Here is a 23,441-nt window from a genome sequence, read left to right as displayed (position 1 = left end):
AGACAAATTATTCAACAGAGAGCAGCCTTGGTTTGCTTATAGAGAGGAACGATGCAAGCAGTGATATACTTCAGCAATAAGGCACGAGGAGGTTTGGTATATGGCTGATATACCACAGCTAAAGGCTGTTCTTAAGCAAGACGCAACGTGGAGTGCCTGGATACAGCCCTTGGCCGTGGTATATTGGCGATATATCACAAACCCCCAAGGTGCCTTATTGCTATTATAAACTGGTTACCAACGTAATTACAGCAGTACAAATAAATGTTTTGTCATAACCGTGATATACCACGGCTGTCAGCCAATCAGCATTCAGAGTTCGAACCACTCAGTTTATAATGTAATTTGAGCAACACGTCCTCATGACTGATGGCCCTGTTTTGTTCCGATCACTAAACAAGCTGTAACAGAGTTATTTTTTTCAGGTATATTGCGTCCCTCCCTCCTCTCCCACTGCCCCCAATGGGATCAGAGCATCTTGATCTACTCCAGCATTCCATAGTTCAGCCTTTTGTTATCTGATCTAACAGAATGTTCAGCAAAGGACGTACTCAGCAGATTGTCTGTGGTTTCTTACACAAGAAAGCTAAAAGCTATCCTTACAGTATATCCACTCTAGAAGTCATTGTCCTTAGTGTCCTTACACAGCATATACTCTAAAAGAAGGTGTCCCTACACAGTATCCACTCTAGAAGTTTGTCCCCTTGGTGTCCCTACAGAGGATCTTCTTGAAGGCCTTCCTGAAGTCCTGGTTGAAGATGGTGTATATGACAGGGTTCAGACAGGAGTTGCAGTAGCCAATCCAGAAGAAGAACTTGAAGAGGGGATCAGGGAGAGAGCAGGTCTCAGGACAGATGGCCTGCAGCGAGTAGGAGAAGAAGAAAGGGAACCAACAGATGACAAACACCCCGATTACCACAGCCAGGACAAACGTGAAGCGCTTCTCGCGGTTCACCATGGCCTTGCGCCGAGACATTGGCGTGGCCTGGGCCTTCCCTGGCCTGTCAGAGGCCAGCTTTGTGCTGGTGGGGGTGGCAACAGTCTTTTTGAACTTGTGAGAGGTCAGAGAAGAGAGAGGTTTAATTTTTAACCCTGCACCTCCAGACTTTGATCCTCCATTATTCTTAACTGTCCCGTTCCCTCCCCCCCCCTTTCCTTTTTCACTCATCTCTGCCTCTGCCTCGGAGCCAGAGCTGAAGCTGTCATCATTGGTGGTGTTTCTCTGTCTCTCCTCCTGTCTCTCACCCTGTCTGTGGGTCTCCTCAGGTTGGCTGTCTGCAAGGGGGAGTGTGGGGGAGCGAGCTATGGTGGGTGAGGGAGGCTGGGGTGAGGTGGGGACAGAGTTTGGTGAAGAAGGCTGGGTCTGGGGTTGTGGTTCAATCTGTGGGCCGGTAGGGGTCTTGGCCTGGGTCTCGCTCTGGGGAGGAGGAGACGAGGGGGAGGAGACAGGGAGACTCTTCGAAGATACGGCATCCTTGGATTGTCCGTCTGCTTTCCCTCCCTCCCCTCTGTTGTGCTGTAGTTGGCTGAGAGGCTTGGGCTGGAGGGTAATGACAGGTCCAGGTGCGTGGGCTGTTGGGTTGCTAGGAGTGTTGCTAGACGCGTTGCCGGGAGTTTTGTTAGGGTTGGGTTTTTCCCCTGGCGGACATCTTGTGTGTTGCTTGGCGATCTGGTAGATCCTGATGTAAACCCCGATCATGATGAGACACGGGGCGAAGAATGAGCCGATGGTGGAGTAGAGAATATACCAACGCTCGTTGTTCAGCTCACACACCTCCACCCCTCCCTCACTCTTATCCAGGGAGAGGAGGGGAGGGAAGGAGATGGCGGCCGAGAGAAGCCAGACCACCACGATTGCCGCCTTGATGCGTGCGGGGGTCCGTTGGGCGCCATAGGACACGGGCCGGGAGATGGACAGGTAGCGGTCCAAAGAGATGGCACAGAGGTGAGCGATGGAGGACGTGCAGAAGAGGACGTCCAACGCCAGGTAGATCTCACACCACAGTGAGCGGAATGCCCAGTATCCCTGAAGCTCATTGGCCAGCGAGAAGGGGATGATGAGGGTAGCCACCAGGATGTCGGCTGCGGCCAGCGAGACCAGGAAGAGGTTCTGTGGGCCGCGGAGCGAACGCGAGGTCAGTACGGCGATGATGACCAGGATGTTGCCCACGATGGTGAGGATCATCATGAGGGTGATCGCGGTGGCGAACAACGCAGTGGCCTCTGGGGAATAGGGTGGGGTTCGCAGTACTGTCTGGTTGCAGGGGGTGGGGCCGAAGGTGAAGCTGATGTTCAGGTTCACCCCTGGCCCTGACAGGCATGTAATATCTGGGGTCATGGCCATGGCGATGCCAGCTGAAACTAGACTTTTGGAGAAAACTCAGAAACTCACAGGGACAGTGAATTCTGTTTAGAGTGAGTGAAGAAGAAAGAAGAGATAGGTTTCTGTTATCTGCTAGCTTAATCCCTTGAGGAAGACTTGTTGTCCAGTGAGAGTGCAGCAAATGGAAGGGCTCTGACGCACAAACAGAGACATGGCTGTTGGGCTCAAGAGGCGTCCACTTAGAACTTTATGCACTAGATGATTGAATTAAAATGAGAGAGAAAAAAAACATTGTACCGCTTTGCCCAAGGCATCACCGAGACTAACAACTTTGCCAGTGTGAAAATATCATTTTGCTCCTCCAGTCACGCACTTGCTCTTTCATGTCTCTTTTCAACATCCAGGTGCGGATATATCCACTAAATCGTTATTGGGTATTCAAATAAATAATTACTTCATTAATCTCATTCAATCAGTCCATTCAATTACTAAGTATCTATTAACTAACACACACACCGCTGATGCTTGGATAGTTATTCTTCTAGGGGAAATTATTAAATTGATTGAACAAGCGCTAGATAAATGTGTCATCCAAACGTAGTGCTAGAAGCTGTAAAAGTCCTTCAGGCAATCCATAGACCATGTTCTATTTAAATTAAATTCACTGAAGTAAAACGTCCTTAATTATAGCCTACCATGAAATCGGAACACTCCCCGAATCTCACCAGCGCAATGAAGCGCACCAGGACGCAGAGACGCATGGAATGATACTTGGGCTGATGAAATGCCTTTTAAAAAGTTGCTATTCATTCACATTCGTAGTGTAACCATATCACGCATTTGAGACAGTTTGAAGATGTAAAAAGTCACCCAACAATCTGCGCTCCTCAGCTTCCATCTGTCCAAAAGGACTAGGTGCCGAAACGAGACCTGCACTGAGCCGTCATCGTCAATAGATAAGGGATGGGTCCGAGAAGACTTCAGCCACAAACATCAGATCAGTTAATTAAATTGTAGGGAGAAAAAAAAACATATTCCTTTATCTGTCGATTGTTTGATATAGGGTATAGGCCTATGTTTTATAGTTCCTCTGAGCGCTGTGAAAGACTGGAATAAAACGGTGACGACAACACCTCACTGATTACATGATGATAATGTAACCATATTATACTGAATTGTTCCTCTCTTTTTTCCCGGTCTTTGATTATGCGCAACTCGACCAGGTCCACTCTCTATCAATGACGCACCGATAACAACAAAGACGCACTTATTTCTGAATCAACTTCATTTTTCCTTCAATAGTGCTTGAATAATGAGCAACTCTTGCGTATCCAGTTTGATGTTACTTTTTCCTTCACAAAGACGCACCGGCTTCGTGCCCCGTCCAACTGAGCCCCGTTAACTGCCCGAGCCGGGTTAACAACCGCGCCTCGATCTCCGCCCGTCTAACAGGAATGATGTCACGCAGCGTCAGGCAGTGGACCCTGTGACCATCACCGAGACATACACTCTACACAAACACACGCTATACACACACGCCTACGATGCCAATGCAACCAGTGCGACACAGCCTGTTGAGGTGTAGAGTTGAGATAGCTGTATTGATCTGGCTGGTAGAGTGGTTTTAGATGGGATGGCAGCAGTGGAGGCTGCTGAGGGGAGGAAAGCTCATAATAATGGATGGAATGGAATGGCTGGAATGGAGTGAATGGAATAGTATCAAACATGTGTTTGATGCCAGTCAACTGACTCCATTCCAGCTTTTATTATGAGCCGTCCTCCCCTCAGCAGCCTCCACTGGAGGGCAGAGGGCATGAGAAAAAACATCACCTCTCCTGTCTTACTCATTCCTCTCTGAGACAGAGAAGAGAGTGTGTGTGTGTGTGTGTGTGTGTGTGTGTGTGTGTGTGTGTGTGTGTGTGTGTGTGTGTGTGTGTGTGTGTGTGTGTGTGTGTGTGTGTGTGTGTGTGTGTGTGTGTGTGTGTGATGGGCAGAGAGTAGAAGGCAGACAGAACCATTCGTCAAACCCAGCAAACACTCAAAACCACCTAGCGTCTTTACTGGACCAGGAAATGAGCAACTGACAGAGAACTCACACACAAGGTCTCAGGTAAGGATGGATTATATTCAATGATACAGTGTAGTGCCGAGAAACTTCTTAATCATGAAGCATGAAGACATGACCATTCCACATTTCACCAAAGGGACAAAATAATAATGGCTAACAATGTAAAAATAATTTTGATTATACAAAAATTGTTGGCCCAAGTTCTACATCCAGTCCCTCCTCTACTCAAATTTCCCAATGGCTGAGAATAATATAGGATATTATGTTAAACACAGTCCACCTGAACCTTCTACAAGGTCCCCAAAGCAGCTGGTCAGCTTTCCTTCAGTCCGTTTTTTAGGCTGGTGCTCCTCTGTCTCCTAGTGGCGGCGGCAGGCTCCTGCAGCCTGAGAGACAGGGTGGAAGCCGTGGGATTCCCATGGACTTTAAAGCTCAATTCCGTAGTTGCTACATACAGTTTCAGACATAGAAGTTAATGACAAACAGTATGCCCATAGATTCTTACACAATAAAAACGTGTAAATACCTCATGAGCTTAGTTCAACTGTCGTACCCCATCAAAGCCCAAGATACACGTTTGTTTTACTCCAATGTTTGTCGGTAATGTTAACAAACACTGTATAGCCTCAAGACATGGTTAAAACTATACTGAACAAAAATATAAAATGCAGTCATTTCAAATATTTTACTGAGTTACAGTTAAGGGAATTCGTCACTTGAAATAAATAAACTAGGCCCTAATCTGTGGATTTCACATGACTGCGCAGGAGCTCAGCCATGGGTGGGGATGGGCCCACCCACTTGGGAGCCAGGCCCACCCACTGGGTAGCCAGGCCCAGCCAATCAGAATTCGTTTTTCCCCACAAAAGGGCTTTATTACAGACATAAATACTCCTCAGTTTCATCAGCTGTCCAAGTGGCTGGTCTCAGAAGATCCCGCAGGTGAAGAAGCCGGATGTGAAGGTCCTGGGCTGGCGTGGTTACACGTGTTCTGCAGTTGTGAGGCCAGTTTGACGTACGGCCAAATTCTCTAAAACGACGTTAGAGGTGGCTTAAGGTAGAGAATTGAACATTCAATTCTCTGGCAACAGCTCTGGTGGACATTCCTGCAGTCAACATGCCAATTGCATGCTCCCTCAAAACATGTGACAAAATTGTGCATTTTAGAGTGGCTGGAAAAATGTATATATTGAAAAGATGATCCATGATCACTATTTAAGGTAACCCACAGCCTGGATGTTGTTCATTGAAGGACAGGTGGTTATGGGGCCACATACTGACTTTGTGTATAGGATGGCTGCACTCTTCACAAGCAACTGCAACTCCAATCTGCAGAATCATGCACAATTGAGTTTGTTTGAAGATAATCTAAAACTCGAGCCAACTCATGTATGTCTGGTTTACACAGGCAGATCAGATCTTCTGCCAAATATTGGGCAAAAGATCAGAATTGGAATGCCTGTGTAAATGCTTTATGCATTCGGAAAGTATTCAGACCCCTTCACTTTATACACATTTTGCCCTATTCTAAAATTGATTAAATTGTTTTTTTCTCTCATCAATCTACACAGAATAACCCCTAAACGACAAAGCAAAAACAGGTTTTTAGAAAATTTTGCAAATGTATTAAAAACAAACAACTGACATATCACATTTACATACAGTACAATCATCAACTTCGCACAGCCATTGAAGAGGAGTGGAGTAACATTCCACAGGCCACAATCAACAGCCTGATCAACTCTATGCAAAGGAGATGTGTTGCGGTGCATGAGGCAAATGGTGGTCACACCAGATACTGAAAAGACAAGGTATCTGTGACCAACAGATACAGTTGAAGTAGGAAGTTTACATACACCTTAGCCAAATACATTTAAACTCAGTTTTTCACAATTCCTGACATTTAATCTTAGTAAAAGCTCCCTGTCTTAGGTCAGTTAGGATCACCACTTTATTTTAAGAATGTGAAATGTCAGAATAATAGTAGAGAGAATTATTTATTTCAGCTTTTATTTCTTTCATCACATTCCCAGTGGGTCAGAAGTTTACATAAAAATCCATTAGTATTTGGTAGCATTGCCTTTAAATTGTTTAACTTGGGTCAAAAGTTTCGGGCCAAACTTTTTCAGCCATTTTGCCACAACTTTGGAAGTATGCTTGGGGTCATTGTGCATTTGGAAGACCCATTTGTGACCAAGCTGTCACGTTCTGATCTTAGTTCCTTTTTTATGTCTGGTCAGGGCGTGAGTTAGGGTGGGCATTCTATGTTGCATTCTATGTTTTGTTCTATGTTTTGTATTTCTGTGTTTGGCCTGGTATGGTTCCCAATCAGAGGCAGCTGTCAATCGTTGTCTCTGATTGAGAACCATACTTAGGTAGCCTGTTCCCACCTGTGTTGGTGGGTAGTTGTTTCCTGTTTTGTGTTTGTTTCACCATTCAGGACTGCTTCGATTTTTGTATTTTCGTGTTCTGTTCTATTAAAGTAACATGGACACTTGCCACACTGCATTTTGGTCCGATCTTTCATATTCCTCATCAGAAGAGGAAGACAATCGTTACACAAGCTTTAACTTCCTGACTGATGTCTTGAGATGTTGCTTCAATATAGCCACATAATTTTACTTCCTCATGATGCCATCTATTTTGTGTAGTACACCAGTCCCTCCTGCTGCAAAGCACCCCCACAACATGATGCTGCCACCCCCGTGCTTCACGGTTGGGATGGTGTTCTTCGGCTTGCAAGCCTCCCCCTTCTTCCTCCAAACATAACGATGGTCATTATGGCCAAACAGTTCTATTTTTGTTTCATCAGACCAGAGGACATTTCTCCAAAAAGTACAATCTTTGTCCCCATGTGCAGTTGCAAACCGTAGTCTGGCTTTTTTATGGCGGTTTTGGAGCAGTGGCTTCTTCCTTGCTGAGCTGCCTTTCAGGTTATGTTGATATAGGACTCGTTTTACTGTGGATATAGATACTTTTGTACCCTTTTCCTCCAGCAACTTCAAACGGTCCTTTGCTGTTGTTCTGGGATTGATTTGCACTTTTCACACCAAAGTACGTTCATCTCTAGGACACAACACGTCTCCTTCCTGAGCAGTATGATGGCTGCGTGGTCCCCATGGTGTTTATACTTGCGTACTATTAATTGTACAGATGAACGTGGTACCTTCAGATGTTTGGAAATTGCTCCCAAGGATGAACCAGACTTCTGGAGGTCTACAATTTTTTTTCTGACGTCTTGGCTGATTTCTTTAGATTTTCCCATGATGTCAAGCAAAGAGGTACTGAGTTTGAAGGTAGGCCGTGAAATACATCCACAGGTAGACCTCCAATTGACTCAAATGATGTCAATTAGCCTATCAGAAGCTTCTAAAGCCATGACATAATTTTCTGGAATTTTCCAAGCTGTTTAAAGGCACAGTCAACTTACTGAATGTAAACTTCTGACCCACTGGAATTGTTTATACATTGAATTATAAGTGAAATAATCTGTCTGTAAAACATTGTTGGAAAAATGACTTGTGTCATGCACAAAGTAGATGTCCTAACCGACTTGCCAAGACATTTGTGGAGTGGTTGAAAAATTTGTTGTAATGACTCCAACCTAAGTGTATGTAAACTTCCGACTTCAACTGTATATATATTAGTATTGTATTTTAGTAACAGTAAAAGTTTGGACACCTACCAATTCTAGTTTTTTTCTACATTGTAGAATAATAGTGAAGACATCAAAACAATGAAATAACATATATGGAATCATGTAGTAACCAAAAAAGTGTTAAACAAATCAAAATATAAGTAGCCACCCTTTGCCTTGATGACAGCTTTGCACACTCTAACCATTCTCTCAACCAACTTCACTTGGAATTATTTTCCAACAGTCTTGAAGGAGTTCCCACATATGCTGAGCACTTGTTGGCTGCTTTTCCTTCACTCTGCGGTCCAACTCATCCCAAACCATCTGAACTGGCTTGAGGTCGGGTGATGCAGCACTCCATCACGCTCCTTCTTGGTCAAATAGCCTTTACACAGCCTGGAGGTGTGTTGGGTCATTGTCCTGTTGAAAAACAATTGATAGTAACACTATGCGCAAACCAGATAGGAGGGCAGATCGCTGCAGAATGCTGTGGTAGCAATGCTGGTTAAGTGTGCCTTGAATTCTAAATAAATCACTGACAGTGTCACTAGCAAAGCACAATCACACCTCCTCCTCCATGCTTCACGGAGGGAACTACACATGCAGAGGTCATCTGTTCACCTACTCTGCGTCTCACAAAGACATGGCAGTTGGAACCAAATATCTCAAATTTGGACTCATCAGACCAACGGTCACATGGCTCATGTTTCTTGGGCCAAGCAAGTCTCTTCTTATTGGTATACTTTAGTAGTTGTTTCTTTGCAGCAATTCGACCATGAAGGCCTGATTCACGCTGTCTCCTCTGAACAGTTGATGTTGAGATGTGTCTGTTACTTGAACTTTTGAAAGCATTTATTTGGGCTGCAATTTCTGAGGCTGGTAACTCTAATGAACTTATCCTCTGCAGCAGAGGTAACTCTTGGTCTTCCTTTCCTGTGGCGGTCCTTGTGAGAGCCAGTTTCATCATAGTGCTTTTTTGCGACTGCCCATGAAGAAACTTTCAAAGTTCTTGAACTGTTCCGCATTGATTGACCTTCATGTCTTGAAGTAATGATGGGCTGTCATTTCTCTTTGCTTATTTGAGCTTTTCTTGCCATAATATGTACTTAGTATTTTAGCAAATAGGGCTATCTTCTGTATACCACCCCTACCTTGTCACAACACAACTGATTGGCTCAAATGCATTAATAAGGAAAGAAATTCCACAAATTAACTTTTAAGAAGGCACACCTGTTAATGTAAATGCATTCCGGGTGACTACCTCATGAAGCTGGTTGAGAGAATGCAAAGAGTGTGCAAAGCAGTCATCAAGGCACAGGTTGGCTACTTTGAAGAATCTCAAATATAAAATACATTTTGATTTGTTGAACACTTTTTTGGTTACTACATGATTCCATACGTGTTATTTCATAGTTTTGATGTCTTCACTATTATTCTACAATGTAGAAAATAGTCCAAATAAAGACAAACCCTGGAATGACAAGGTGTGTCCAAACTTTTGACTGGTACTGTCTATATCCATTGATTCTGGAAGAATATAACTTATAAATGCCTCATGAGCTTAGTTCAACTGTCTCATCCTGTCAGAACAACAAATATAAGCTTGTTTTTCTCCAATGTTTGTAAACATTGTAAATGTAAACAAACACTGTATTGCCTCATAACATGGTTAAAACAATACTTTTGATATCATGGATGGTCGGTCCTTGCATCCATAGCTCTGTCTATTCATCTGAGTGGTTACATTTCTCCAGGCCCATCCCTCAGTTTTTAACAGAGGAGTGCCCACCATTATGTTTTTGTTTCATCTGTGGATTTGCCTTTTACACAGCTGCATATTATCAAGATATCAAAGTGTCACCAACAAAAAGGTAAACAATAGGCCTATAGCAAATGCAGCATATGGCATTCATTTTTCACATTTAAATAGTACTTTTCAGTAGTGCTCAAAGCATGTCATTCCATGAGCGCAGCATTTATTTTTCAACTCAAATCAATGATCCCAATCAGTCCTCCATGACAACAAAATCATAAACAACAGAGTAGGGCTGGCTAATAAGTACTTCGTTTTGGGGTTATGCTCAGGTCAAACAATTTGGCTAATCTATACTTCCATATTTCCAAGTCCTATTCTTGAAGATCAAGGGGTGTAACATTTATTGGAATGACTGGAATTCTGATAGACTTTGGTTTGTAATATAAAGATATAATTTAATAATTTATTATTATTATTCTTATTATATGAAGGAGAAAGCGATGGGTTAGAAGAAGCCTACATAACCAACACTTAAAGTAAAATGTAACATCCATATATGGCCAGCTATGTAAACTTGAACATTGATTTATCCTGCAATAGATCGAAAGACCAAAATCATTGATGAAGGACTGAAAAAAATCGATATTTGAGTAACCTATATTATCTGGTTCAGAGAAGGACAATCTGTGGATGTGAGCATAACTTCTGTTGCTAACATGGCTTTTCAAGAGAATGAGCAATCTGCTGAAAATGACATTTTAATGCCAACTCTTGATACATGTCCCAAACAAAACCCGCCTTTGAGTCATTAACTCAGTTCCCTTAACTCAGGTATTAGAAAACATTGTACCATGAAACTTTTTCAAACCGTTAATCAGGCTAAAATGCTTTGGGACTCTCGTTCCAAGCCTAGAGGAATATTGGGAGGTCATCTGAATATTCATAGCATTATTTCTAAGAGTGAACAGGTAGAACATTTATTGAACGACTCTAATCTACATCTTTTCTGTTCTCTGAGACATGGCTGAAAAAACCTTCTCCTATTTCTGCCTTTAATGTCCCTGGATATTCCATATTCAATAGGGACAGGGGAGAGGGCAGAGAGGGTGGATTGCTTATGTACATGAAAGATAACTTTAAATGCAATCGTATAATATGGAAACATGCCAATGACATTGAATGTATGGGGCTGAATGTCTTCCTCTCCCCTCATATGTCTCTCACTATTATTGGATTATATCGACCACCAACATCTGATATATTGTTTTATGACCATCTAAATGCCATGCTTAAAGAATGTGATCATAAGAAGGAGATCATCTTCATGGGCGATTTCAATATAATCTGGGAAAACAAAATATACATGAAAAAACTCAGATCACAGATTATTTCAACCTGACTCAAATAATACAAGGTCCAACCAGATTAACACAGTCATCCCAGACTCAAATTGATCTGGTGTTTACTAACAGACCTGCAGGAGCTACTATTCTGAAACCAATTGAATCACACTACAAACAAACACTTAAGATTTTTGATAACAAACCAAACAGTTACCACCATTGTCATATCATATACAAACATAATGCATTTAGTCTGGATAGCTTTAAGCAGTATGTAGATGCAAGCCTTGTCTTTAAGATCCTGCATGGTCTTGCCACTCCACCCCTATGCTGGCAAATCATGCTCAAGGAAAGCACCTCCAGGGTAACAAGGGCAGTAACTAGAGGGGACTGCATTGTCCCTTTTCGACAGAGTAATATCGGCCAATCGGCCTTCTCTGTTAGAGCTACAATATACTGTAATGCAATGCCCATTGACTTGAGAAGCTGCACTGATTATTGTACTTTTAGAGTTGAATTGAATGCGAATTGAACATGAGTTATCTCTAGTTCCTCATATGTAAAATGACAGTTAATGATAGTGTTGTTGTTAGAATGATATATTTTTGGATGTAATGTATTTGTATTTTGTATTGTTTTAGTGAGTAGTTGTATTGTGGTTGTGTAACTGTCCTTAGCTGCGGGTGCAAATTAGCTTTTGGCTAACCCCGGCACATTTACATGGATGTTGCATTATTGTAATATTGATGTTGATTACTGTGCATTGTCCCCTATAAATAAAAAAATTAAAAGATGTCGTTCAATTGGTAACATACATTTGTGTCTTCTAAAGCCTCTTAAGGGGGAAGTAATCTAAAAGTAACTGAAAGTAATCAGATTACATTACCGAGTTTGGGTAATCCAAAAGTTACGTTACTGATTACAATTTGACAGGTAACTAGTAACTAACCAATTACATTTAGAAAGTAACCTACTCAACCCATTCTCTGGCATATTTTTGTATCTTTCATTCAAGACTACATTTGAGATGTGTGCAGCGCAATGGACATGCACTGAGTGTACAAAACATTAGGAACAACTGCTCTTTCCATGACAGACTGACCAGGTGAATCCAGGAGAAAGCTATAATCCGTTATTTATGTCACTTGTTAAATACACTTCAATCAGTGTAGATGAAGGGGAGGAGACAGGTTAAAGAAGGATTTTTAATGTGAGCCATTACCAGCCTTTCAAAGCACTTCATGGCTAAGGACGTGAGTGCTACGGGTCTGTAGTCATTTAGGCAGGTTGCCTTTGTGTTCTTGGGCACAGGGACTATGATGGTCTGCTTGAAACATGTTGGTAGCCTTGTGAATGTTGACCTGTTTAAAGGTCTTACTCACGTCGGCTACGGAGAGCGTGATCACATAGTCGTCCAGAACAGCTGTTGGTCTCATGCATGCCTCAGTGTTGCTTGCCTCGAAGCAAACATAGAAGTGATTTAGCTCGTCTGGTAGGCTTGTCTCACTGGGCAGCTCGCGGCTGTGCTTCGCGGCTGTGCTTCCCTTTGTAGTCTGTAATAGTTTGCAAGCCCTGCCACATAAGACGAGCGTCGGAGCTGTCTTATGTGATTCGATCTTAGTCCTGTATTGATGATTTGCCTGTTTGATGGTTCGTCGGAGGGCATATTAGGATTTCTTATAAGCTTCCGGGTTAGAGTCCCGCACCTTGAAAGTGGCAGCTCTACCCTTTAGCTCAGTGCAAATGTTGCCTGTAATCCATGGCTTCTGGTTGGAGTATGTACGTACAGTCACTGTGGGGACGACGTCCTCGATGCACTTATTGATAAAGCCAGTGACTGATGTGGTGTACTCCTCAATGTCATTGGAAGAATCCCGGAACATGTTCCAGTCTGTGATAGCAAAACAGTCCTGTAGTTTAGCATCTGCTTCATCTGACCACTTTTTTATATACAGAGTTACTTGTGCTTCCTGCTTTAATTTTAGCTTGGAATCAGGAGGATAGAATTGTGGTCAGATTTACCAAATGGAGGGCGGGGGAGAGCTTTGTACGCGTCCCTGCGTGTGGAGTACAGGTGATCTATAATATTTTTCCCTCTGGTTGCGCATTTAACATGTTGATAGAAATTAGCTAAAACTGATTTAAGTTTCCCTGCATTAAAGTCTCCGGCCACTAGGAGCACCGCCTCTGGATGAGCGGTTTCCTGTTTGCTTATTTCCTTATACATTTGACTGAGTGCGGTCTTAGTGCCAGCATCTGTCTGTAGTGGTAAATAAACAGCCACGAAAAGTATAGATGAAAACTCTCTTGGCAAATAGTGTAATCTACAGTTTATCATAAGATACTCTACTTCAGGCGAGCAAAATCTAGAGACTTCCTTAGATTTCGTGCACCAGCTGTTGATTACAAATATGCACAGACCCCCCACAGAATATGTCAAATTATTCAATTTAATTGCATTCTATCCATGCTGGCTTTCGCGGGCTACTGGAGACAGATAGGTGGGAGGGAATACAGGCTGTCGCCAATTAGTTCATGTGCAATTTCCCTGGGTAATGGAAACACTTCAACCACTTAATTTTTATTCAACACTAGGTTTTTGTGAAACAGTTTTTTATCGACAAGATACTTCTATTGAAAGGCACTGTAGCTGGCAATTGTTGCATCCATTTTCTATGAACTTTCTAAATGTCGAAAAATCACTGGACAAGTTCATGGAAATATTGCTAATGTGATCTTGCAGACAATGATTCAGCTTTTATCTAACTTTATTAATCAAGGACCATTCACTAGAGTAGCCTGTTCTCTAGCAGAGCAGAGTCTGTGCTTAAAGTAGAAAATCCGGCAGAAGCTGTGGGATCTTCGGCTGTCGGGAACAGGTGTCCAAAAAAGTTGGATCCGCAGCCACTGTTACTTCAATAGTCTGGAAAATACCAAAACATACACATTTTTCCATTCCTCCCACCCAACTTAGTCATTCAGATAAGGTAGAAAACATGGTCAAATACAAACAAGGTATTTATTGGTGAACTTTATTGTTCAGATCTTTGTTTGAATCGACATCACAGTGAACAGATTCATTTCAGTCCAGGTAACTGTATTTCTCGCCGAGACAAGTGCAGTGCTATAGGCCTAATGGAAGACAGCAACTGCTACTGCCTGCAGCCAGACAGACAGACGACAGAGTACATAATAATCATCTGAAAGATTTGAGGCACTTGTTGTCCAACTCATTCATTGTGAAGAGAAGTGAGATGCCGGGTGGGAAACTTCAGTTGACATCGGTGTTGTTCGACCTGGAATCGTCATCAGTGCGTTGTTTCTTCTGGGAAAGACAGGACAGGAACATGGTGAGAATACAGTGTGATATAATGGCTGCGTTTACACAGGCAGCCCAATTCTGATATTTTGCCTGTGTGTGTGTATTAACCACAGTGGTAGAGTTAATTTAGGCGTGTTATGTTCAGGGACCGCAGGTCAGTTCTCTGTCCCATATGGACTCCACTCTTCTTGGGGACAATGGTGGGGTTCCAGTCTGCTGAGAAGAAATTCCTACCAGGAGAAACCCAACAAGGGAGGGTTAGAGGACTTGCTCCTTTAACACACAGCCTGCGTCCCAAATGGCACCCTATTCCCAATATAGCTCACCAAGTTTGACCAGAGCCCCATTTGCCCTGGTCAAAGTAAGTGCACTAAATAGGGAGCCATTTAGGACACATCTGGAAATGTTACTGGAACTGCATACTGTACATAGGCCCAGGAACAGTAATCTTTACTTATTGCTAGCCGTTTATTACAATAAGGTGAGTAAAATGAGGACTTTAGTGGGAAGAAGAAGGAGAGGAATGTGGAGTGTGACTGGAGTGTGACTGACGGTCCATATTGCATGATGGAATTGTAGTCATAGGGCAAGTTCTGAGGGTCTCCTTTCTTCACCTTGGAAGTTCTTCTCTTTTTCTGGAAGACAAAGCAAGAGTTACAGGAGGCAGATCTCAATAGTCTCCTACACAGTCTTCAATCTGGACCGCAAAAAGCTGAATCGGGTGTGTTTGATTCGGGCTGGAACAAAAGCCCACACACTGCAAAGCTCCATGGGCCAAATTGACCAGCCCCCGATCCACATGCAATGCCCATGAGGTGGATTGATGTGTGTCTCACCTGGGACCACGCTCTCCCACTGTATGGTGACGTAGCGGTCACGGTCCAACCGTGTGTGTTCGTGGTGCAGGCCCAGGGTGTGCAGCAGCTCATGGCACAGGTTCCTCGCCATACAGGTACTACCGAAGAACACAGGCTGGGCCCCGCCCTGAAAACCTACATACGACGCATAGCTAGAGGGGTAAGTGAAAAAAGAGGAAGTGAGAAGAGGAAAGGAGAGGGGATAGAAGGACAGGAAGAGTGAGAAGGAAAGGATTGAACATAGGAGGAAAGATAGGGGGAAGTTGTAAGTTAATTGTAAACTGCTGGAATGTAGAGATTTTGTTAATGATCCCACTCTGTATCAGTCTTCTGGACTCACCCTCTCCCAGAGAGGATCTATATGTAGTTCATCTCGTTGATGTATTTACAGAAGCGGATACACGTCCGGTCTGAGATCCTCCTGAATGCCGCCAGGATATTTTTCTTTCTGCCTACTGTGTGGCTCACCGACAATCTACCATTAAACGGTGCATATCTTTCCCCACTGTGTTATAAAATATGTTGTTCATCTCTCCTACTGTAGTAGACACTCACCCAGACTGTTGCAGATCTCGTATGGGACAGAGGTGACGCCATCCATCTTCGGCCAGTACGACTGCACAGCTAATCTCTCTTCCTGTAGGACGAATCAACATCTCGTCTTAAATCCAGCTGTCGCTTTAGTATAGGCCTCACACAAATGAAATTGTTCTACTCTTCCAATTTCATTCTATGATAGTCCTTCTCAGCTATGCTCATCGTACAGCCAGAGGTGAGATCAAAATATGCAGTAGGGCAAGATATAGCATGAGAGACCACTTAAATGAATGGCGATTTATACATTTAACTTGGCCAAATAGCTAGGCAGCAGAGAGCCGAGGCAACAAATTCTATGGTTTTTAAAAACAACGAAGCAGTAGCACAGGACCCAGACAGCAGGGATAATAGACTCACCAAAATCAGAACGTCTCCCTCCCGGATAGTCTCAAAAACGTGGCGATACCTTCAATCACATAGAAAAATAAATAAACGTCCCTCGTCTGTCACGAATGTTGAATAAAATGATATTTGAACTTACTCTGCCGATTGTCTGTGCTGTTGGTCTTTCAGCTGATTGAAATTTGAGAAAATATCCACAGGAAAGTATTAAACGGACTTTAAAACGCGGGTCTGTGTGCGTGGCAATGAAGATGTTTGTTCATGACCGAAAGAACATGCATGCACAAGATGGTAGTACATGCATGCAATGCATGCATACTAACAGGCGTTTAACATGGTTTTGTGCATGTGCCAGGTGATACATTTTAACTTCAGTTCAGACTCTAAAAAGTTGGATCCACAATACTTTCCTGTGGATGTTTTTTCTCAAATTTCAAGCAGCAGAAGGATAAACTGCACAGACAACCGATAGAGTAAGTTCAAGTGTAATTTTATTCAACATTCTGGCTTGTAAGAAAAATGTCTACGATTTTGCAGTGCTTTGTTTGAGACTGTATACCAATAATTGGTATCAGTCTGATTTATTAGGTAACTTTCTGGACAGCATGGTCAAAAGTCCTCTAACAGGAAGAGTTGGTCTATAACCACTGACACTAAAATGTGCAGGGGCTGTTTTTTATAAACTTTTGGGGATCAGAATGATCCAGATTCTGTAATCCTCTTTTGCTATCCAGGATCAGATCGATCTGTCTGATTGAGATGGCTTTTCAGAAAATAAACCAGATCGTATCGTTCTGATCTAGACACACAATGTCAAGATCACAGAATCCAGATTTTGTGCTTTGGTTAGGTTGCTATATTGCCATCTACTGGGCGAGTTATGCTACATTTGGTTTAGTGAATAAGACCGCCAGGTTTTTCAAAACTTGTTATCTGGACCCGAATGAGCCGGATTCTGTAATCCAGGATCAGATCAATCTTGCTGTTTTGGAGCAGTTTTTTTCCAGAAAATAATCAGGTAGGATCATTCTGATCCAGATACCACAATATCAAGATCACATAATCCAGTTTCAGTGTATTGAACAGGCCTCCACCCTGCCACCTGTTGGTTTGCAAATGAGAGGTGGGTGTCTTATGTTTTACTGAGACATGGTTGGATTCATCTGTTTGTGACTCAGACATTGAGATAAGTAATTACTCTGTTGTCAGGAAGGATCGGAATCGGAACGGTGGGGGAATATGTGCGTTTGTAAGATCAGACATTGCTTTTAACGTCAGATCAGATTTAAACGCTGATCTGGAGATTGTCTGGCTGGATATCTGCCTTGCCAAAACCAAGCCGATTTTGTTGGGGGTGTGGTATAGGCCGCCCAAGCAGAATGCATTCTATGAAGGTCTTGAAATTGTGTTGTCAAACTGTAATGATTCGCTGTTGAAGAAAATCATTTTGTTGGGGTATTTCAATACTGATGTCTGCAAAAAGAATAGCCCAACCCACAATGTATTTATGCACTTTTGTAGATCAATTGCTCTGACCCAAATTATAAAAGATCCCACCAGGATATGTGAAACAGTGCAAAGTACAATTGACTTAATATTGGTGTCTGATAAATCTAAAATATCGCAGAGTGGAGTAATAGTCTATGGAATCAGTGATCATTTTATTACAATTTGCACAAGGAGGATTTTTAAAGATATATTTAAGTGTTACAAAACCGTTAGAATCAGAGGACTCAAAAAATACTGTGTAAGAAAAGTTTAGGGAGGAAGTGGGTAAAATTGATTGGTCACCTGTGCTGGATAGTGTTGGGGTAGACAGTGCCTGGGAAGCCTTTAAATGTAGATTCCTTGATGTGGTGAATGTGATGGCTCCCATTAGACGGGTCAGGGTAAAGCAGAGATCTAGTCCTTGGTTTAATCATGAGATTCTAGAATCTATCCAAGCAAGGAATAAGGCCTTTGAGAAATTTAAGAACTCTCAAGAGCAGCATGATTTTGTCCTATATAAACGTCACAGAAATGAAGTACAGAGCAGGATGGATGAAGCTAAGAGGGGTTACTTTCCTGAGAAAATAATTGAAAACAAAAATGACCCTAAAAAGCTTTGGAAATCATTTAAGGAACTAGGCTGTAAAAGCTTTAACAAGAGCAAGGTATTGCGTTTCATTTGAAAACAGCATAACAGTTTGTAAAAGCAGAATATTTCAGGTCATCCCACCCCCCTAACCTTTGAACCCCTAACAGCTAATTCCAGATTCTGGATCGATCTATCCAAGCAAGGAATAAGGCCTTTGAGAAATTTAAGAACTTTCAAGAGCAGCATGATTTTGTCCTATATAAACGTCAAAGAAATGAAGTACAGAGCAGGATGGATGAAGCTAAGAGGGGTTACTTTCCTGAGAAAATAATTGAAAACAAAAATCACCCTAAAAAGCTTTGGAAATCATTTAAGGAACTAGGCTGTAGTAGTACTACCAAAAACAAACTAAACAGTATTGGACTGAATATCAAAGGGGAGATGGTATATGAAAAGGCAGAGGTTGCCAATGAATTCAACTCTTTTTTTACTTCTGTTGCCAGCAAGCTGGTTAGCAAGCTGCCCACCAGTTCTGGTTTGTATGGAAGCAACCGAGTCAAGAAGTATTATGTAGAGTTAGGGGTTCAGCCAAACTCTTTTTCTTTTGCAAAGGCAGCAACAGCCAAAATAGTCAGTATGCTGGCAGAGCTTAAATGCTCCAAAGCCACAGGCCTGGATAATATTCCTGCAAGGTTTCTAATAGATTCTACTGCGCAAATTGGCCCTTGTATTACGCATATTGTTAATCTCTCTCTTGAACAAGGAACCTTTCCCAGGGACATGAAACAAGCTAAAGTTATACCTCTGTATAAGAAGGGGATAAAGTCTGACCCTGGGAATTATAGGCCTGTATCTATCCTCTGTGTAACATCAAAGATCCTGGAGAGAATTGTACATGAGCAAATGTATGAATATGTTAACAAACAAGGTCTAATGTTTGATTTTCAGTCGGGTTTTAGAAAAACATACTCCACTGATTCATGTCTACTTTACTTGACTGACTTCATCAGGAAAGAGATTGATGAGGGAAATCTGTGTAGAATGGTACTGCTTGACCTACAGAAGGCCTTTGATACAGTTAACCACTGTCTCCTAATCTCCAAACTGGAGGCACTGGGGTTAAGCAGTATCCCTCTAGGCTGGGTAAAGACATATTTATCAGGAAGGGAGCAAGTAGTAGAGGTTAATGGTTCACTGTCTCAGGCAAAACCAATGAGTTGTGGCATTCCTCAGGGGAGCGTGCTTGGGCCTCTGCTGTTTTTATTGTATATTAATGATATGAAAGATGCTTGTTCTTGCTGTCTTTTTCTTTCTGCGGATGACTCTACACTTCTGGTGTCTCACAAAAGTAAAACTATGTTGGAGAGCATACTTAGCACAGAGCTTACTAACATTAGCAAATGGCTTGGAGATAATAAGTTCTCTGCACTTAGGGAAAACTGAATCAATTATTTTTGGATCCAGACCTAAATTGTATAGGTTGTCTGACATCAGAGTGGAGTTAGTGGGTGAGGTGCTGACTACTAAAACCTCTGTTAGCTACTTGGGATGTATCCTTGATGGAAGCTTGGGCGGTGTGAGCATGGTCAATAAAGTGCTAGGGAAGATTAATGCCAGGATTAAGTTTTTGGCTAGAAAGTCCAAGCTGCTTGATAAGGACTCCATGAAAGTGCTAGCTACTGCCATCATTCAATGCCATTTTGACTATGCTAGTACTTCCTGGTTTGGGGGCTTATCTAAACTTATGAAGGGGAAGCTCCAGATAGCCCAGAATAAGTTGATCAGGGTAGTTTTGAAGGTGAGTCCACGTACTCACATAGGCAGGAGCTGCTTTCAGGAACTAAACTGGCTGCCTGTTGAGGCTAGGGTGTCCCAGATTAGACTAGGTTTGGTTTACAGGAGTATTTATGGTCCTGCGCCCAGATATTTAAGTGATTACTTTCCTCGTGTTAGGGATACACACAATCCCAGCACCAGATCAGGTGTTGCTGATGTGTGCTTATATAGGTTCATGAGTAATGCTGGGAAAGGTACTTTCTTGTATACTGGAGCCTCAGAATGGAATGAGTTGCCTCTGCTTATAAAAACAACGTCCTCTCTGGACAGCTTTAAAAAATAAAGTAAAAATATGTTTGATGTCCTCTGTGCCCATATGAATAACCCCTATGATGTAACTGGAATGATGAGATAGATGTTCTTCTTTTATGTTTTATTATTTCACTGCCACACTGTGTTCGATCTTGTATAGTCATCTTGTCTCAAGAGGACCACAATGGAAATAAGTCCCAGACTTTATTGTGTGTTATCCTCGATGATTTTATTCACGTGCATGTATGGCTTTCAGTTCAGCTAAAAAAGTGCTTCCCCAAACATGAAACTCACACCCCGCAAATGGATGTCGGGACTCAGGTGACGCCACAGACAGGTGAGTGTATGTGTTATCATGACGAGCCACTTTGGGGTGGACACCCACCTCTCTCATCAATGAGAGGTTTGAAATAGACAAGACGGCAGTATACACATTGTTGGAAAACTTTATGGAGCAAAACACATTTAATAACCACGCATTTTATAAATTCAAACAAACCCCCTTCAACTAGACATTGAAGTTTAGAAGACATTGGTTGTCTTCCAAGTCAGGAATTGAGGAAGTATTGACAAGTTCAGGTTGGTCAAAAATTCTCTGTAGTATGTCAAACAGTAACATTACTTATCTAATGACACCCATCAGCCAGCTGGAACAGAGTAATGTCTGACTAGGCAATATTTTGTATAGCTAATTACAGGCCTACCTGTGGCAGAGAGTAGTGTTTGTAGAACTGTCCACTGAAATAAAGAAATGTACAGTACAATAACATGGTTTTACAGTGGGGTTTGCTACATCAATTGGAAAATGGAAAACTAATAATAGGCCTAGCTATCACATAACGAAATGACTGGTCCCCTTAGCAGACCTACAGGGAAAGTATTGGTGGAATTGTAGATGGGAACACCGCCCACTGAAATACTAAAGGGAAACGTTACATAAAAAGGGATTGCACAATAACATGGTGAACCAGTGGGCGTTTGCAGGGCTGGCTAGGGTTGTCCATTTTCTCACTACCAAATAAGGGACAAAAGGTGGCGTGCCAGTGCACGGTGCCACGGGGGTATAGTGTGAATGAATATACAGTGTATATTCATATTCTTATTCAATTGGAAAGGCAAAACATTTTTATATTCCATTTAGTCTATATCTTTACTAAAACTGTATCATTATGTAAACTTATGTGAATAAACCTCAAAATAAATGATCAAAGAAATCATAATTTGGACTTTTACAGCAACAAAAACACTTTTCATATGAAAAAGAGGAAATAGCAGGAGAGAAGTCATTACATGACAAGTCACAGTTCCCAGATATTTGACGTTCATTTTTGATCAGCTCTGTGCTACATCGGTTTCTTGAGTCTGACCATTTAATGGTCATCAGACAGAAAATCGTCTCTACAAAGGCATTTGGGTCTGGCACACTGAGGACAAATGAGACAATCCTGAACATGTTGATCAAGTTGGCTTTCCCTAGGTTTTGGAAAACTGCCACCCACTTCTCACTGGTGGATTTTGTGGTATCCTGTCTGGCTTTCTGTATGTCCTCCCGGCTAGCACAAAACTCTTCATAGAGTTGGTCCATACTGACTGTCTCTGTCATTTTGAGGGCAACCACCACCTGCTTCAGGTCAGTGAAGGAGAGCTCCTCATAGAGGACGATTGGTTTCAGTTTCACCAATACATTTTCTGGTGAGAAATCAAACCACTTATCAATGTATGTAATGACAGTGTCATAGAACTTCACAGTCCTGATGCTGCTTGGACCTTTGTGCTGACAATAGTTTGTCCATCAGCTGCTTGGTCTGGTATCAGGGAAAAAAAACAGTCCTGTTTCAGCTGAAGCATCTTACATTTTGGACTTCCTCGTAAACATCTGTGACGCAGAGCGTTGTTTCCTCCAGCTTTTTTACGAGTTGGTCAAAAACACACCCACTTTGTGGAAAAAGCACAAATCTCAGCAGCTTTCGTTTTTTCTTCATACTCAAAAATACTCTTCAGTGCCACAGGACAGGTCTCCCTAAGGGACCTGAAGTATGATGTAAGAGCTGGCCAGCTTTGCTGGAGACGATCGACAGCTGGATGGAGAGAGCCATCGTGTGCAAACATGTCGCAGGATTTCAATCCACTCAATGTCAACAAAGGCAAAAAAATGCACGCAGTTCCTCTCGTCGGGAAGCAGATACTGATAAGTGGCTGTAGATCTGTAAAACAATTGTCTCAATATGCACTGACAGCTGATCGCAGGCGTGCTTGCAGGCATTATGAGCTATGTGAGCTGGGCAATTAGCTTTCAGAATGCGATTGTTGGCACTGCTCAATAACTGGTAAACGGAGAGGTGTTTTCCAATTATGTCAGTTTCCGCAGTAGACGTCACGAAGAATGCACCGATATTGCTCGCACCTTTCGCTAGCGTGGCCTTCTTGTGCATTTCTGTGGATGCATGCTGAGTTAGGTCATTCTCCCCTTCATGGCCAATTGAGAATTCTCGACGCATAAAGTACTGAAAGCTTTCGTCGAGTCACCACTGACGGCTTTAACCCACGTCTTTTTTGCTTCACATTGTTTGTTGTAGGTGCACAGTCTTTTTTGCATGTTTATCCATATTTCCTTGATATGCCAAACCGACCGAACAATAACAGAAATTACTTTGCAGGAATTGGCGCGTTTACACTATACTGTGATTGGATGAATATACGGGACAAGGGAGGTCCCGTATGGAACAAACCAATTAGCCCAAATATAAGGGTCATCCCGGCTAGTACGGGACAGTTGGCAACCCTATGGCTGGTTTACATCAATTCGAAAACAGTCAAAAGAGAGAATGTAACAAATTAATCTGGTCCTATTTTTGACAATCCAGATCAGACGCCAACGCATGGTGCAACGATGATTGCACACCAGGATTTGGGAGAAAAGAGCCAAAGCAACTGCACAAACACATTCGTGCAGCACTCACGAAAGAAAAGTGCATGTGTGATCACTTGTTATTATAAATTCTCAACCTCATCAACAGATGGCGGTAATGGT

At 42.4% G+C, this 23,441-nt stretch overlaps 1 protein-coding gene across 1 annotated transcript; it reads right to left on the bottom strand.

Moving 5' to 3' along the window:
• Positions 1-292: 292 nt before the first annotated feature.
• On the bottom strand, positions 293-15,907 carry LOC120021866 (alpha-2A adrenergic receptor-like). The gene is made up of 5 exons (XM_038965711.1): positions 15,862-15,907; positions 15,286-15,441; positions 15,064-15,084; positions 1,448-2,361; positions 293-1,357 (listed from the first exon to the last, which is right to left on the bottom strand). The coding sequence occupies exons 1-5, from the start codon at positions 15,905-15,907 to the stop codon at positions 689-691; spliced, it is 1,806 nt and encodes a 601-aa protein (XP_038821639.1). The 3' UTR covers positions 293-688.
• Between the last annotated feature and the right edge of the window lie 7,534 nt (positions 15,908-23,441).

The sequence above is a fragment of the Salvelinus namaycush genome, chromosome 26 (assembly GCF_016432855.1).
Source record: "Salvelinus namaycush isolate Seneca chromosome 26, SaNama_1.0, whole genome shotgun sequence".
NCBI classification, from domain to species: domain Eukaryota; kingdom Metazoa; phylum Chordata; class Actinopteri; order Salmoniformes; family Salmonidae; genus Salvelinus; species Salvelinus namaycush.
This window is presented reverse-complemented; position numbering and strand designations above follow the sequence as displayed.